The sequence below is a fragment of the Aquarana catesbeiana genome, linkage group LG13 (assembly GCF_042186555.1).
Source record: "Aquarana catesbeiana isolate 2022-GZ linkage group LG13, ASM4218655v1, whole genome shotgun sequence".
Lineage (NCBI taxonomy): Eukaryota > Metazoa > Chordata > Amphibia > Anura > Ranidae > Aquarana > Aquarana catesbeiana.
This window is the reverse complement of record NC_133336.1, coordinates 12,855,074-12,872,120: the sequence shown is the minus strand read 5'-3', so window position 1 is coordinate 12,872,120 and position 17,047 is coordinate 12,855,074. Positions and strand designations below refer to the sequence as shown.

Here is a 17,047-nt window from a genome sequence, read left to right as displayed (position 1 = left end):
GTCCTGGTGACAATTTATATTCATATACATTATATCATTTTATATTAGTGATGTATTATTTGTAAAGTATAACACACAGCATTGAGAAGTTGTTGATCTATATTGTCTCATATCTCCAACAAAGGATTCACTTATTTTAAAACGATGTGATAGAAATTTGTTTCTATTGAAGAAATTAACTACAATATACTTTATGTATTTTATATACTTATACATGTATCTATAATAAAATATACAGTATATACACTCACTGGACACTTTATTAGGTACACCTGTTCAATTGCTCGGTAAAACAAATCGCTAATCAGCCAATCACACGGCAGCAACTCAATGCATTTTGGCATCTGGACGTGGGGAAGACAACTTGCTGAAATTCAAACCGAGCATCAGCATGGGGAAGAAAGGGGATTGAAATGACTTTGAACGTGGCATGGTTGTTGGTGGCAGACGGGCTGGTCTGAGTATTTCTGGGATTTTCACACACAACCATCTCTCGGGGTTTACAGAGAATGTTGGGAAAAGAGAAAATATCCAGTGAGCGGCAGTTGTGTGGAGGAAAATGCCTTGTTGAGGTCAGAGGAGAATAGGCAGACTGGTTCCAGATGATAGAAAAGGCAACAGTAACTCAAATACCACCTCGTTACATCCAAGGTATGCAGAATGCAATCTCTGAACGCACAACACATCCAACCTTGAGGCAGATGGGCTACAGCAGCAGAAGACCACACCGGGTGCCGCTCCTGTCAGATAAGAACAGGAAACTGAGGCTACAATTGGCACAGGATCACCAAAGATTGGAAAAACGTTGCCCGGTCTGATAAGTCTGGATTTCAGCTGCGACATTCAGATGGTGGGGTCAGAATTTGGCGCATGGATCCATCCTGCCTTGTATCACCGGTTCAGGCTGGTGGTGGGGGTGTAATGGTGTGGGGGATGGGGTATCACCGGTTCAGGCTGGTGGTGGGGGTGTAATGGTGTGGGGGATGGGGTATCACCGGTTCAGGCTGGTGGTGGGGGTGTAATGGTGTGGGGGATGGGGTATCACCGGTTCAGGCTGGTGGTGGGGGTGTAATGGTGTGGGGGATGGGGTATCACCGGTTCAGGCTGGTGGTGGGGGTGTAATGGTGTGGGGGGGATATTTTCTTGGCACACTTTGGGCCCCTTAGTACCAATTGAGCATCGTATAAACCCCACGGCCCCCCTGAGTATTGTTGCTGACCATGTCCATCCCTTTATGGCTACAGTGTCCCCATCTTCTGATGGCTCCTTCCAGCAGGATAATGCACCATGTCACAAAACTCCAATCATCTCACCACTGGACAATGAGGTCACTGTACTCCAATGGTCTCCACACTCACCACATCTCATCCAATAGAGCACCTTTGGGATGTGGTGGAACGGGAGATTCGCACCATGGATGTGCAGCCGACAAATCTGCAGCAACTGTGTGATGTTATCATGTCACTATGGACCAAAATCTCTGAGGAACGTTTCCAACACCTTGTTCTATCTATGCCACCAAGAATGAAGGCAAAAGGGGGTCCAACCCGCTACTAGCAAGATGTACCCAACAAAGTGAGCAGTGAGCGTATATATATATATATATATATATATATTTATGTTGGATTCACGTTATACAGTATATTGATTGATAGTTCTAACTCTATAAGGGGTTTTACTATTTTTGGACTGATGCCTATAAATACAGAGCTGGGTTTCCAATCCGCAGAAGGTTCAGTCTGGGATATCATATCCAGGACTTGTTCTCATGCAACAGCACCATCTTGTGGTAAGACATATGATAACACATTTATGTAATGTTCAAAGTTGCAGAAAGAAGTAACATTCTCAGCAATGATTCTAATCTCTGTGGCCTCATAGTTTGCCCACCATGTAAAAAAAAAAACCCATTAGTATGAGAACATGTTTGGGGTTTCTTCCAAATATATTCAGGCATTCCACTTTAAAGCCCAAATTGAAACCTAAAAATGATCCCTTGGCACTTTCCAGAACTGGACAGTTTTGGGTAGTTATTGTCTTAGGTTGTAGCTATGGACCATGCATTGGTCTTGCCCTTGGACTGTTGGGGTATGGGGGATAGGGCGCTGCGGGGGCCAGTCTGTGGGGGATAGGGGCGCTGCAGGGGCCAGTCTATGGGGGATAGGACACTGCGGGGGCCAGTCTATGGGGGATAGGGGCACTGCGGGTGGGGCCAGTCTATGGGGAATAGGGCACTGCGGGGGCTAGTCTTTATGGGATAGGGGCGCTGCGGGGGCCAGTCTATGGGGGATAGGGGCATTGCAGGTGGGGCCAGTCTATGGGGGATAGGGGCGCTGCGGGTGGGGCCAGTCTATGGGGGATAGGGGCACTGTGGGTGGGGCCAGTCTATGGGGGATAGGGGCGCTGTGGGTGGGGCCAGTCTATGGGGGATAGGGGCGCTGCAGGTGGGGCCAGTCTATGGGGGATAGGGGCGCTGCGGGGGCCAGTCTATGGGGGATAGGGGCGCTGCGGGTGGGGCCAGTCTATGGGGGATAGGGGCGCTGCAGGTGGGGCCAGTCTATGGGGGATAGGGGCGCTGCAGGTGGGGCCAGTCTATGGGGGATAGGGGCGCTGCGGGTAGGGCCAGTCTATGGAGGATAGGGGCGCTGCGGGTGGGGCCAGTCTATGGGGGATAGGGGCGCTTCGGGTGCGGCCAGTCTATGGGGGATAGGGGCGCTGCAGGTGGGGCCAGTCTATGGAAGATAGGGGCGCTGCGGGTGGGGCCAGTCTGTGGGGGATAGGGGCGCTGCGGGTGGGGCCAGTCTATGGGGGATAGGGGCGCTGCGGGTGGGGCCAGTCTATGGGGGATAGGGGCGCTGCGGGTGCGGCCAGTCTATGGGGGATAGGGGCGCTGCGGGTGGGGCCAGTCTATGGGGGATAGGGGCGCTGCGGGTGGGGCCAGTTTATGGGGGATAGGGGCGCTGCGGGTGGGGCCAGTCTATGGGGGATAGGGGCGCTGCGGGTGCGGCCAGTCTATGGGGGATAGGGGCGCTGCGGGTGGGGCCAGTCTATGGGGGATAGGGGCGCTGCGGGTGCGGCCAGTCTGTGGGGGATAGGGGCGCTGCGGGTGGGGCCAGTCTATGGGGGATAGGGGCGCTGCGGGTGCGGCCAGTCTATGGGGGATAGGGGCGCTGCAGGTGGGGCCAGTCTATGGGGGATAGGGGCGCTGCGGGTGGGGCCAGTCTATGGGGGATAGGGGCGCTGCGGGTGGGGCCAGTTTATGGGGGATAGGGGCGCTGCGGGTGGGGCCAGTCTATGGGGGATAGGGGCGCTGCGGGTGCGGCCAGTCTATGGGGGATAGGGGCGCTGCGGGTGGGGCCAGTCTATGGGGGATAGGGGCGCTACGGGTGGGGCCAGTCTATGGGGGATAGGGGCGCTGCGGGTGCGGCCAGTCTGTGGGGGATAGGGGCGCTGCGGGTGGGGCCAGTCTATGGGGGATAGGGGCGCTGCGGGTGGGGCCAGTCTATGGGGGATAGGGGCGCTGCGGGTGCGGCAAGTCTATGGGGGATAGGGGCGCTGCAGGTGGGGCCAGTCTATGGGGGATAGGGGCGCTGCGGGTGGGGCCAGTCTATGGGGGATAGGGGCGCTGCGGGTGGGGCCAGTCTAATGGCATAGAGGAGTGGAGGATCGGGTAGGTAGATCTTCCTTAACAAGTCCTGGACCTAAACAAACAGTTGACCTTTGCGGGACTAATGGAGCTCCACTGAAAATAATAATTTTTACGTTTCTTAGAGTTGGACTATTTTATGAATGATGAGGATCTCATGTGTGTGATGATGATGATGATGATGATAATGAGGTCATTTGTTGATTATTTTTGGTTTCATGTCGGTTTTTCTTCTTCCAGAACAACATCCGGAAAACAAAGGAAAACATCAACTGTCACTGGATGTACAACAACGGCCTCCTGGATCTGCAGCGCTGGATGATGGAGACCCGGCAGGAGGTGGAGGCCGGTCTGGACAGCGGCAGAGACTGGGGGGAGAGGGAGGTGGAGGTACTGGTCCGTATTTTGGGGCAATACTTTGGCGGGGGGAGGGGGGGGGTTTAGTAGACAGTACATATAGATTACTCGCCGTGTATTGGGTGCTGACCGTATCTTCCCATTGGACAGGGAGCTTTGTGTTATTGCTGTGCTGTGAATTTGAGTCATCTTGTCATGTGACCAGCGGGCCAGAATCGCAGTGTGTTTGGGATGCCATTTAGAATAATTATCACTCAAATGCGTATTGTGCGGATTACCGTGATTTTACAGCGATTTGGAATCACGGACAGAATCACAGCAATTCCACATTACCAAGTCCTAATGTTAATGAGTTCTTATGGGGCTCTGAAGGCTCTGAAGGTCTCCTCTCCTCCCCTTCTCCTTTCCTTCTCTCTCTCTCCCTCCTTCTCTCCTCACCTCCTTCTTTCCCTCTCCTCTCCTCTCCCTCTCCTTTTCTTCCTTTTCTTCCTCTCCTCTCTCTCTCCCTCCTTCTCTATTCCTTCTCTCTATCTCTTTCCTTCTCTCTTCTCTCCCTCTCCTCTTTTTCTCTCCACTCTCGCCTCTCTCCTTTACTCTCTTCTTCTCTCTTGCCTCTCATCTCCTTTTCTCTCTCTTGCCTCTTCTCTTCTCTTCTCTTCTCTTCTCTTCTCTTCTCTTCTCTTCTCTTCTCTTCTCTTCTCTTCTCTTCTCTTCTCTTCTCTTCTCCCCCTTTCCTCTCTCTCTCTCTCTCTCTCTCTCTCTCTCTCTCCCCTGTCCTTCTCTCCCTCTCCTTTTCTCTCTCTTTCTCCACTCCTTCTTTTCTCCTCTCCTCCTCTCCTCTCCCTCCTCCTGTTGTCTTCTGACTCTCCCTTCACTACACCTCCCTATTAGGGATGAGCCGAACACCCCCTGGTTCGGTTCGCAGCAGAACATGCAAACATGAATAATCAAAAGTTCTAATTTTAAAGGGTTAATATGCAAGTTATTGTTATAAAAAAGTGTTTGGGGACCAGGGGACATGTATCAATACAAAAAAAAGGACGTTTTTTCGGGAGCAGTGATTTTAATAATGCTTAAAGTGAAACAATAAAAGTGTAATATTCCTTTAAATTTTGTACCTGGGGGGTGTCTATAGTATGCCTGTAAAGGGGCGCATGTTTCCTGTGTTTAGAACAGTGAGAGCAAAATGACATTTCAAAGAAAAAAAGTCATTTAAAACTACTCGCGGCTATTAATGAATTGCCGGGTCTTGGCAATATAGGAAAAACTCATTGAAAAAAAGAGCATGGGGTTCCCCCCCAGCCCATTACCAGGCCCTTTGGGTCTGGTATGAATATTAAGGGGAACCCTGAACCAAAATTTAAAAAAAAAATTGCGCAGGGACCCCCCTTAAACCCATACCAGGCCCTTCGGGTCTGATATGGAAATTATGGGGAACCCTGCACCAAATTAAAAAAAAAAATGGCGTAGGGGTCCCCCCAAAATCCATACCAGACCCTTATCCAAGCACGCAACCTGGCAGGCCGCAGGAAAAGAGGGGGGGACAAGAGAGCACCCCCCTCCTGGCCGTACCAGGCCACATGCCCTCAACGTGGGGAGGGTGTTTTGGGGTCTGACTCCAAAGTACCTTGTCCCCATGTTGATGGGGATTTTCCATGTTAGTGTCCCATAGACTTTAATGGGGTTCCGGCAGCTTTCAAATTTGCCCCAAACACTGCATATCGTTCGCTGTTCGCCGAACACCCGATGTTCTAGGTGAACTTACCTTCGACTCAAACATCGGGCTCATCCCCACTCCCTATTATACTCATCATCTTATGACATGTGAAGGTTTGCTGGATTCCCCCGTCCTGTTCCGGTCTCATCTCCAATCTCCGGATTCCTTTCCAGGCGTTATTGGTTAAGATTTCGGAGAAGGATATACAGCGCCGTCAGGTGGAGGCTCAGGGTCAGCTGGTGAGCGAATCCTCCTCTCCAGAGGGAGGCGCTCTCATCCACACCGAGCGAACACAGCTCCTGGAGTCCTGGGAGTCACTCAGACGTCTCTGTGAGCAAATATCCAGGTGAGAGCCGTCATTGGAGGACCTTCACCCCCTGTGTTACCCCCGGGGGGAGGGACTATTGTTATATGTGATCCCCGACACCTCTATATTACACACAGTGCCTCATACCTCCATATTACACACAGTGCCTCATACCTCTATATTACACACAGAGCCTCATACCTCTATATTACACACAGTGCCTCATACCTCTATATTACACACAGTGCCTCATACCTCCATATTACACACAGTGCCTCATACCTCTATATTACACACAGAGCCTCATACCTCTATATTACACACAGTGCCTCATACCTCTATATTACACACAGAGCCTCATACCTCTATATTACACGCAGTGCCTCATACCTCTATATTACACGCAGTGCCTCATACCTCTATATTACACACAGTGCCTCATACCTCTATATTACACACAATGCCTCATACCTCCATATTACACACAGTGCCTCATACCTCTATATTACACGCAGTGCCTCATACCTCTATATTACACACAGTGCCTCATACCTCTATATTACACACAGTGCCTCATACCTCTATATTACACACAGTGCCTCATACCTCTATATTACACACAGTGCCTCATACCTCTATATTACACACAGTGCCTCATACCTCTATATTACACACAGTGCCTCATACCTCTATATTACACACAGTGCCTCATACCTCTATATTACACGCAGTGCCTCATACCTCCATATTACACACAGTGCCTCATACCTCTATATTACACACAGTGCCTCATACCTCTATATTACACACAGTGCCTCATACCTCCATATTACACACAGTGCCTCATACCTCTATATTACACGCAGTGCCTCATACCTCCATATTACACACAGTGCCTCATACCTCTATATTACACACAGTGCCTCATACCTCTATATTACACGCAGTGCCTCATACCTCTATATTACACACAGTGCCTCATACCTCTATATTACACGCAGTGCCTCATACCTCTATATTACACGCAGTGCCTCATACCTCCATATTACACACAGTGCCTCATACCTCTATATTACACACAGAGCCTCATACCTCTATATTACACACAGTGCCTCATACCTCTATATTACACGCAGTGCCTCATACCTCCATATTACACACAGTGCCTCATACCTCCATATTACACACAGTGCCTCATACCTCTATATTACACGCAGTGCCTCATACCTCTATATTACACACAGTGCCTCATACCTCTATATTACACACAGTGCCTCATACCTCCATATTACACACAGTGCCTCATACCTCTATATTACACACAGAGCCTCATACCTCTATATTACACGCAGTGCCTCATACCTCCATATTACACACAGTGCCTCATACCTCTATATTACACACAGTGCCTCATACCTCTATATTACACACAGTGCCTCATACCTCTATATTACACACAGTGCCTCATACCTCTATATTACACACAGAGCCTCATACCTCTATATTACACACAATGCCTCATACCTCTATATTACACGCAGTGCCTCATACCTCTATATTACACACAGTGCCTCATACCTCTATATTACACACAGTGCCTCATACCTCTATATTACACGCAGTGCCTCATACCTCTATATTACACACAGTGCCTCATACCTCTATATTACACACAGTGCCTCATACCTCTATATTACACGCAGTGCCTCATACCTCTATATTACACGCAGTGCCTCATACCTCCATATTACACACAGTGCCTCATACCTCTATATTACACGCAGTGCCTCATACCTCTATATTACACGCAGTGCCTCATACCTCCATATTACACACAGTGCCTCATACCTCTATATTACACGCAGTGCCTCATACCTCTATATTACACACAATGCCTCATACCTCTATATTACACACAATGCCTCATACCTCTATATTACACACAGTGCCTCATACCTCTATATTACACACAGTGCCTCATACCTCCATATTACACACAGTGCCTCATACCTCTATATTACACGCAGTGCCTCATACCTCTATATTACACACAGTGCCTCATACCTCTATATTACACACAGTGCCTCATACCTCTATATTACACACAGTGCCTCATACCTCTATATTACACACAGTGCCTCATACCTCCATATTACACACAGTGCCTCATACCTCTATATTACACACAGTGCCTCATACCTCCATATTACACACAGAGCCTCATACCTCTATATTACACACAATGCCTCATACCTCTATATTACACACAATGCCTCATACCTCTATATTACACACAGTGCCTCATACCTCTATATTACACGCAGTGCCTCATACCTCTATATTACACACAGTGCCTCATACCTCTATATTACACACAGTGCCTCATACCTCTATATTACACACAGTGCCTCATACCTCCATATTACACACAGTGCCTCATACCTCTATATTACACGCAGTGCCTCATACCTCTATATTACACACAGTGCCTCATACCTCTATATTACACACAGTGCCTCATACCTCTATATTACACACAGTGCCTCATACCTCTATATTACACACAGTGCCTCATACCTCTATATTACACACAATGCCTCATACCTCTATATTACACACAGTGCCTCATACCTCTATATTACACGCAGTGCCTCATACCTCTATATTACACACAATGCCTCATACCTCTATATTACACGCAGTGCCTCATACCTCTATATTACACACAGTGCCTCATACCTCTATATTACACGCAGTGCCTCATACCTCTATATTACACACAATGCCTCATACCTCTATATTACACACAGTGCCTCATACCTCCATATTACACACAGTGCCTCATACCTCTATATTACACACAGTGCCTCATACCTCTATATTACACACAATGCCTCATACCTCTATATTACACGCAGTGACTCATACCTCCATATTACACACAGTGCCTCATACCTCTATATTACACGCAGTGCCTCATACCTCTATATTACACACAGTGCCTCATACCTCTATATTACACACAGTGCCTCATACCTCTATATTACACGCAGTGCCTCATACCTCTATATTACACACAATGCCTCATACCTCTATATTACACGCAGTGCCTCATACCTCTATATTACACACAGTGCCTCATACCTCTATATTACACGCAGTGCCTCATACCTCTATATTACACACAATGCCTCATACCTCTATATTACACACAGTGCCTCATACCTCTATATTACACACAGTGCCTCATACCTCTATATTACACACAATGCCTCATACCTCTATATTACACACAATGCCTCATACCTCTATATTACACACAGTGCCTCATACCTCCATATTACACACAGTGCCTCATACCTCTATATTACACACAGTGCCTCATACCTCTATATTACACACAATGCCTCATACCTCTATATTACACACAGTGCCTCATACCTCCATATTACACACAGTGCCTCATACCTCTATATTACACGCAGTGCCTCATACCTCCATATTACACACAGTGCCTCATACCTCTATATTACACACAGTGCCTCATACCTCTATATTACACACAGTGACTCATACCTCTATATTACACACAGAGCCTCATACCTCTATATTACACACAGTGCCTCATACCTCTATATTACACACAGTGCCTCATACCTCTATATTACACACAGTGCCTCATACCTCTATATTACACACAGTGCCTCATACCTCTATATTACACACAGTGCCTCATACCTCTATATTACACACAGTGCCTCATACCTCTATATTACACACAGTGCCTCATACCTCTATATTACACACAGTGCCTCATACCTCTAGATTACACGCAGTGCCTCATACCTCTATATTACACGCAGTGCCTCATACCTCCATATTACACACAGTGCCTCATACCTCCATATTACACACAGTGCCTCATACCTCTATATTACACACAGTGCCTCATACCTCTATATTACACACAGTGCCTCATACCTCTATATTACACACAGAGCCTCATACCTCTATATTACACACAGTGCCTCATACCTCTATATTACACACAGTGCCTCATACCTCTATATTACACACAGTGCCTCATACCTCTATATTACACACAGTGCCTCATACCTCTATATTACACACAGTGCCTCATACCTCTATATTACACACAGTGCCTCATACCTCTATATTACACACAGTGCCTCATACCTCTATATTACACGCAGTGCCTCATACCTCCACATTACACGCAGTGCCTCATACCTCTATATTACACACAGTGCCTCATACCTCTATATTACACGCAGTGCCTCATACCTCTATATTACACGCAGTGCCTCATACCTCTATATTACACACAGTGCCTCATACCTCTATATTACACACAGTGCCTCATACCTCTATATTACACACAGTGCCTCATACCTCTATATTACACACAGTGCCTCATACCTCTATATTACACACAGTGCCTCATACCTCTATATTACACACAGTGCCTCATACCTCTATATTACACACAGTGCCTCATACCTCTATATTACACGCAGTGCCTCATACCTCTATATTACACGCAGTGCCTCATACCTCTATATTACACGCAGTGCCTCATACCTCCACATTACACACAGTGCCTCATACCTCCATATTAAACACAGTGCCTCATACCTCCACATTACACACAGTGCCTCATACCTCTATATTACACACAGTGCCTCATACCTCTATATTACACACAGTGCCTCATACCTCTATATTACACACAGTGCCTCATACCTCTATATTACACACAGTGCCTCATACCTCTATATTACACACAGTGCCTCATACCTCTATATTACACACAGTGCCTCATACCTCTATATTACACACAGTGCCTCATACCTCTATATTACACGCAGTGACTCATACCTCCATATTACACACAGTGCCTCATACCTCTATATTACACACAGTGCCTCATACCTCTATATTACACACAGTGCCTCATACCTCTATATTACACACAGTGCCTCATACCTCTATATTACACACAATGCCTCATACCTCCATATTACACACAGTGCCTCATACCTCTATATTACACACAGTGCCTCATACCTCTATATTACACACAGTGCCTCATACCTCTATATTACACGCAGTGACTCATACCTCCATATTACACACAGAGCCTCATACCTCCATATTACACACAGTGCCTCATACCTCTATATTACACACAGAGCCTCATACCTCTATATTACACACAGAGCCTCATACCTCTATATTACACACAGTGCCTCATACCTCTATATTACACACAGTGCCTCATACCTCTATATTACACACAGTGCCTCATACCTCTATATTACACACAGAGCCTCATGCCTCCATATTACACACAGTGCCTCATACCTCTATATTACACACAGAGCCTCATACCTCTATATTACACACAGAGCCTCATACCTCTATATTACACACAGTGCCTCATACCTCTATATTACACACAGAGCCTCATACCTCTATATTACACGCAGTGCCTCATACCTCTATATTACACACAGAGCCTCATGCCTCCATATTACACACAGTGCCTCATACCTCTATATTACACACAGAGCCTCATACCTCCATATTACACACAGTGCCTCATACCTCCATATTACACACAGTGCCTCATACCTCTATATTACACACAGTGCCTCATACCTCTATATTACACACAGAGCCTCATACCTCTATATTACACACAGAGCCTCATACCTCTATATTACACACAGTGCCTCATACCTCTATATTACACACAGTGCCTCATACCTCTATATTACACACAGTGCCTCATACCTCTATATTACACACAGTGCCTCATACCTCTATATTACACACAGAGCCTCATACCTCTATATTACACACAGAGCCTCATACCTCTATATTACACACAGTGCCTCATACCTCTATATTACACACAGTGCCTCATACCTCCATATTACACACAATGCCGGCATGCAGAATGTGATCGACAATTTGTACCATAATAGTAGGGCCAGTTCACCTCCCAGCATGTCTTTGGATTGTAAGAGGAAACCGATCACAGCACAGAGAGGCCGTGCAAACTCCATGCAGACAGTGTAATGGCTGAGATTCAAAGCAAGGAACCCATCGCTGGCAGGCAGAAGTGTTAACCACGCCCCCACTGCTAACCACGCCCCCACTGCTAACCACGCCCCCACTGCTAACCACACCCCCACAGCTAACCACACCCCACAACTAACCACACCCCACAACTAACCACACCCCCACAGCTAACCACACCCCCACAACTAAGCACACCCCCACAACTAACCACACCCCCACAGCTAACCACACCCCCACAACTAAGCACACCCCCACAACTAACCACACCCTCACAGCTAACCACGCCCCCACAACTAACCACACCCCCACAGCTAACCACACCCCCACAGCTAACCACACCCCCACAGCTAACCACACCCCAACAGCTAACCACACCCCCACATCTAACCACACCCCCACATGCGGTATACTGTATATACACGTGTACAGAGCTGGAGGTCCCCTTTAAGTCGGAGATGTTTGAAGGAATAGCTGACTGTATAGAAGGTTATTGTTCGTTCTTAAAGTATGAAAAGATTCTATCATGTGTATGGAATATGGCGGTCGGTAGCCAATCAGAATTCAGTCTTCTTGGTTCCTTAGGGTCACCCCCCCCCCTTAAATAAATGACGTATTGCAGATTTTACAAATGTGGTTCTCCCACATACAATCACCGGCCACATTATTAGGTACACCTGTTCAGTTGCTTGGTAACACACATTGATCATCAGCCAATCACATGGCAGCAACTCAATGCATTTTGGCATCTAGACGTGGGGAAGACGACTTGCTGAAGTTGAAATTGCGCATCAGAATGGAGAAGAAATGGGATTGAAGTGACTTTGAACGTGGCATGGTTGTTGGTGCATTTCTGGGATTTTCACGCACAACCATCTCTTTGGTTTACAGAGAATGGTGGGAAAAAGAGAAAATATCCAGTGAGCGGCAGTTGTGTGGAGGAAAATGCCTTGTTGAGGTCAGAGGAGAATGGGCAGACTGGTTCCAGATGATAGAAAGGCAACAATAACTCAAATAACCAACCAAGGTATGCAGAATACCATCTTTGAACGCACAACACATCCAACCTTGAAGCAGATGGGCTACAGCAGCAGAAGACCACACCGGGTGCCACTCCTGTCAGATAAGAACAGGAAACTGAGGCTACAACCGGCACAGGATCACCAAAACTGGACAATAGAAGATTGGAAAAACATTGCCTGGTCTGATGAGTCTGGATTTCAGCTGCAACATTCAGATGGTGGGGTCAGAATTTGGGGCCTGGATCCATCACTACATACAGGTCACTATGGAGGAAAATCTCTGAGGAACGTTCCCAACACCTCGTTGTATCTCCACCAAGAATGAAGGCCAAAGGGGGTCCAACCCGGTACTAGCAAGGGGGACCTAATAAAGTGTCCGGTGGATCTCTAGTCAGATCTACAACCTGAGAGGACCCATCTGTAGTGTGAGAAGAGTTGGGTCTGGTTTGGGTGTCGGTGATATAATGGGGGGGGGGGGGGTTGGGAGGGGGGGTTGGGGGGGCGCACATGGTGGACGTGTTACATTTCTCCCTCTTGATTTTCTAATGTTTCAAATACTGAAGATTTACTTTCTCATTGTAATTCTTTTCTCTCAGATCTCTGAAAGAACAAGATAATCCGAGGAGGAGCCCGAGAACCCTCATTATCAACCAGACGTCTAAGTAAGTTCCTCCATCCTCCAGGGGGGCACTCCGCTCACAAGGGGCACACAAAGGGGGCACTCTTCTCACATAGGGGGCACTCCGCTCACAAAGGGGGCACTCCTCTCACATAGGGGGCACTCCGCTCACATAGGGGGCACTCCGCTCACATAGGGGGCACTCCTCTCACATAGGGGGCACTCCGCTCACAAGGGGGCACTCCGCTCACAAGGGGGCACTCCGCTCACATAGGGGGCACTCCGCTCACAAGGGGGCACTCCGCTCACAAGGGGGCACTCCGCTCACAAGGGGGCACTCCGCTCACAAGGGGGCACTCCGCTCACAAAGGGGCACTCCGCTCACAAAGGGGGCACTCCGCTCACATAGGGGGCACTCCTCTCACAAGGGGGCACTCCGCTCACATAGGGGGCACTCCTCTCACAAGGGGGCACTCCGCTCACAAAGGGGCACTCCGCTCACAAAGGGGGCACTCCGCTCACATAGGGGGCACTCCTCTCACAAGGGGGCACTCCGCTCACATAGGGGGCACTCCTTTCACAAGGGGGCACTCCGCTCACAAAGGGGCACTCCGCTCACAAAGGGGGCACTCCGCTCACATAGGGGGCACTCCTCTCACAAAGGGGCACTCCGCTCACAAAGGGGCACTCCGCTCACATAGGGGGCACTCCTCTCACAAAGGGGCACTCCGCTCACAAAGGGGCACTCCGCTCACATAGGGGGCACTCCTCTCACAAGGGGGCACTCCGCTCACAAAGGGGGCACTCCACTCACATAGGGGGCACTCCACTCACAAAGGGGCACTCCTCTCACAAACTTCAGTTTCAGGTCTGGGGAGGTCTGAGTGCCCAGCCCCCGCTTTCTGACCCCCCCATAGAATGATCAATCTTTGGCCAATTTCTGATTAATCCACTGAAATTCAAGCTGTAGGTGTCCCTACAAGCAATACAAGAAAACAATGGTGTTAGTAGAGACCATATCAGAGGCGCTCGATCTTCTGCGATTGATATCAGGGTTGTCAGAGGCCGTCTTATTAATCGGACCAATTAGTACCTTATAGGCTGCTGGCAAATATGAAAAGATGCCTCTAAAATGTGGGGGGTCCTCAGAAAAAGTCCAACCAATACAGGAAGCAGAAGGAATGTCACATCAGTGCTCAGAGATCTCATAATGATGGTTTATTAAAAGACCAATAAAAAGAAACCCAACGCATTTCAGGGGGCTCAGACACTTCATCAGTGGGGCTCCATATTGCACATACTGCCACTGGCAGAAACTCATCATATATTCTACTATATGACCCTTATTATATTCTAGTATATGACTCTTATTATATTCTAGTATATGACTCTTATTATATTCTAGTATATGACTCTTATTATATTCTAGCACATGACTGTTACTGCAGTCCGGCCACATTGGAGATTTAATGCAGAATTCCAGATATAGATACTTTTACACAGTTACATTGTTCCTGGTTGGAGCAACTATGTATACACCGTACCTGTGGGATCCCCATAGATCCTGGAAATCACTGTAGTAAGCACCACTACTACACCGCTACTACACCACTACTACACCGCTACTACACCACTACTACACCACTACTACACCGCTACTACAGTACTCCCCACTAGCTTCTGACTCCAGTGCCAAGCAGTTATACTGATGCATTGTGAACACAGGAGGTCGGCAAGGGGCACCATTCAAAGAATGCTTTGCATTTTCTTGATGAATACAAAGCATTCCCTGATTGGACCAGTTGGAGAATGTCACTGCCTCTCTTCTCCACCAGCTGGTAGTGGTGTAGTAACAGTGTGGTAATGGTGTAGTAGTGGTGTAGTAATGGTGTTGTAGCAGTGTAGTAATGGTGTAGTAGCGATGCAGTAGCGGTGTGTAGTAGAGGTGTAAGAATGGTGTAGTAGTGATGCAGAAGCAGTGTGGTAATGGTGTAGTAGTGGTGCAGTAGCGGTGTGTAGTAGTGGTACAGTAATGGTGTAATAGCGATGTAGTAATGGTGTTGAAGCGGTGTAGTAGTGGTGCAGTAGCGGTGTAGTAGTGGTGCAGTAGTGGTGTGTAGTAGTGGTGCCGTAGCAGTGTTTAGTAGTGGTGTAGTAGTGGTGCAGTAGCGCTGTAGTAGTGGTGAAGTAGTGGTGCAGTAGTGGTGTGTAGTAGTGGTGTGTAGTAGTGGTGAAGTAGTGGTGCAGTAGTGGTGTGTAGTAGTGGTGTAGTAGTGGTGTGTAGTAGTGGTGTAGTAACGGTGTGTAGTAGTGGTGAAGTAGTGGTGCAGTAGTGGTGTGTAGTAGTGGTGAAGTAGTGGTGCAGTAGCGGTGCAGTAGCGATGCAGTAGCGGTGTAGTAGTGGTGTGTAGTAGTGGTGTGTAGTAGTGGTGTGTAGTAGTGGTGTGTAGTAGTGGTGAAGTAGTGGTACAGTAGCGGTGCAGTAGCGGTGTAGTAGCGGTGTGTAGTAGTGGTGTGTAGTAGTGGTGTGTAGTAGTGGTGTAGTAGTGGTGAAGTAGTGGTGCAGTAGTGGTGTGTAGTAGTGGTGTAGTAGTGATGTGTGGTAGTGGTGTAGTAGTGGTGAAGTAGTGGTGTAGTAGTGGAGTGGTGTAGTAGTGGTGTGTAGTAGTGGTGCAGTAGTGGTGAAGTAGTGGTGTGTAGTAGTGGAGAAGTCGTGGTGTAGTAATGGTGCAGTAGCGGTGTAGTAATGATGTAGTAGCGGTGTAGGTGCATTAGTGGTGCAGTAGTAGCGGTGTGTAGTAATGGTGTCTTGTCTGGTCATTAGCCTAGGCTTATGACATCATGCACAGCTCTCTCTCTCTCACTCTTGTGAGAGTTTGCCAGGAGGGGAGGGCGAATGAGTCATAAGAGGGCCAATGAGAGCTGCAGAGCTGGAGGTGTGCGTCTGTGTAAATCCAGGAAGTGAACATGCAGCAGCTTTAGCTGCCCACAGTTAAAATGGCTGCAGCCAGACTCCGCGGAGAGAGATTTCTGCAGCATATTTGGCAAATACAGAATCACAGTATATATAAAACAATATAGAAAATGGTTGGAGGGAAGCTTCAGAATGGCAAAGATGTTTTTATTACAAATGATGTGAGCAGACTGCAGTTTCTCTTTAAACGTAACCTGACAACCTAACATATAAAATGTAGCCTGTAGTGACCTCTGCTGGCTGGTAGTAATACATATGCAATATGGTAAATAAATGTAACTAAAATGTAAAACAAGAAAC

General features: G+C 47.7%; 1 protein-coding gene across 4 annotated transcripts in view; it reads left to right on the top strand.

Annotated features, from left to right (window-relative positions):
* SYNE3 (spectrin repeat containing nuclear envelope family member 3) overlaps positions 1-17,047 on the top strand; it is a 152,308-nt gene that overhangs the window by 100,401 nt on the left and 34,860 nt on the right. For all 4 annotated transcript variants that reach the window (XM_073609387.1, XM_073609386.1, XM_073609388.1 and 1 more), the window contains exons 12-14: positions 3,887-4,036; positions 5,894-6,066; positions 13,751-13,816. In XM_073609387.1, the coding sequence (XP_073465488.1) occupies positions 3,887-4,036; positions 5,894-6,066; positions 13,751-13,816 (389 nt within the window). The remainder of the gene's footprint in view (positions 1-3,886; positions 4,037-5,893; positions 6,067-13,750; positions 13,817-17,047) is intronic.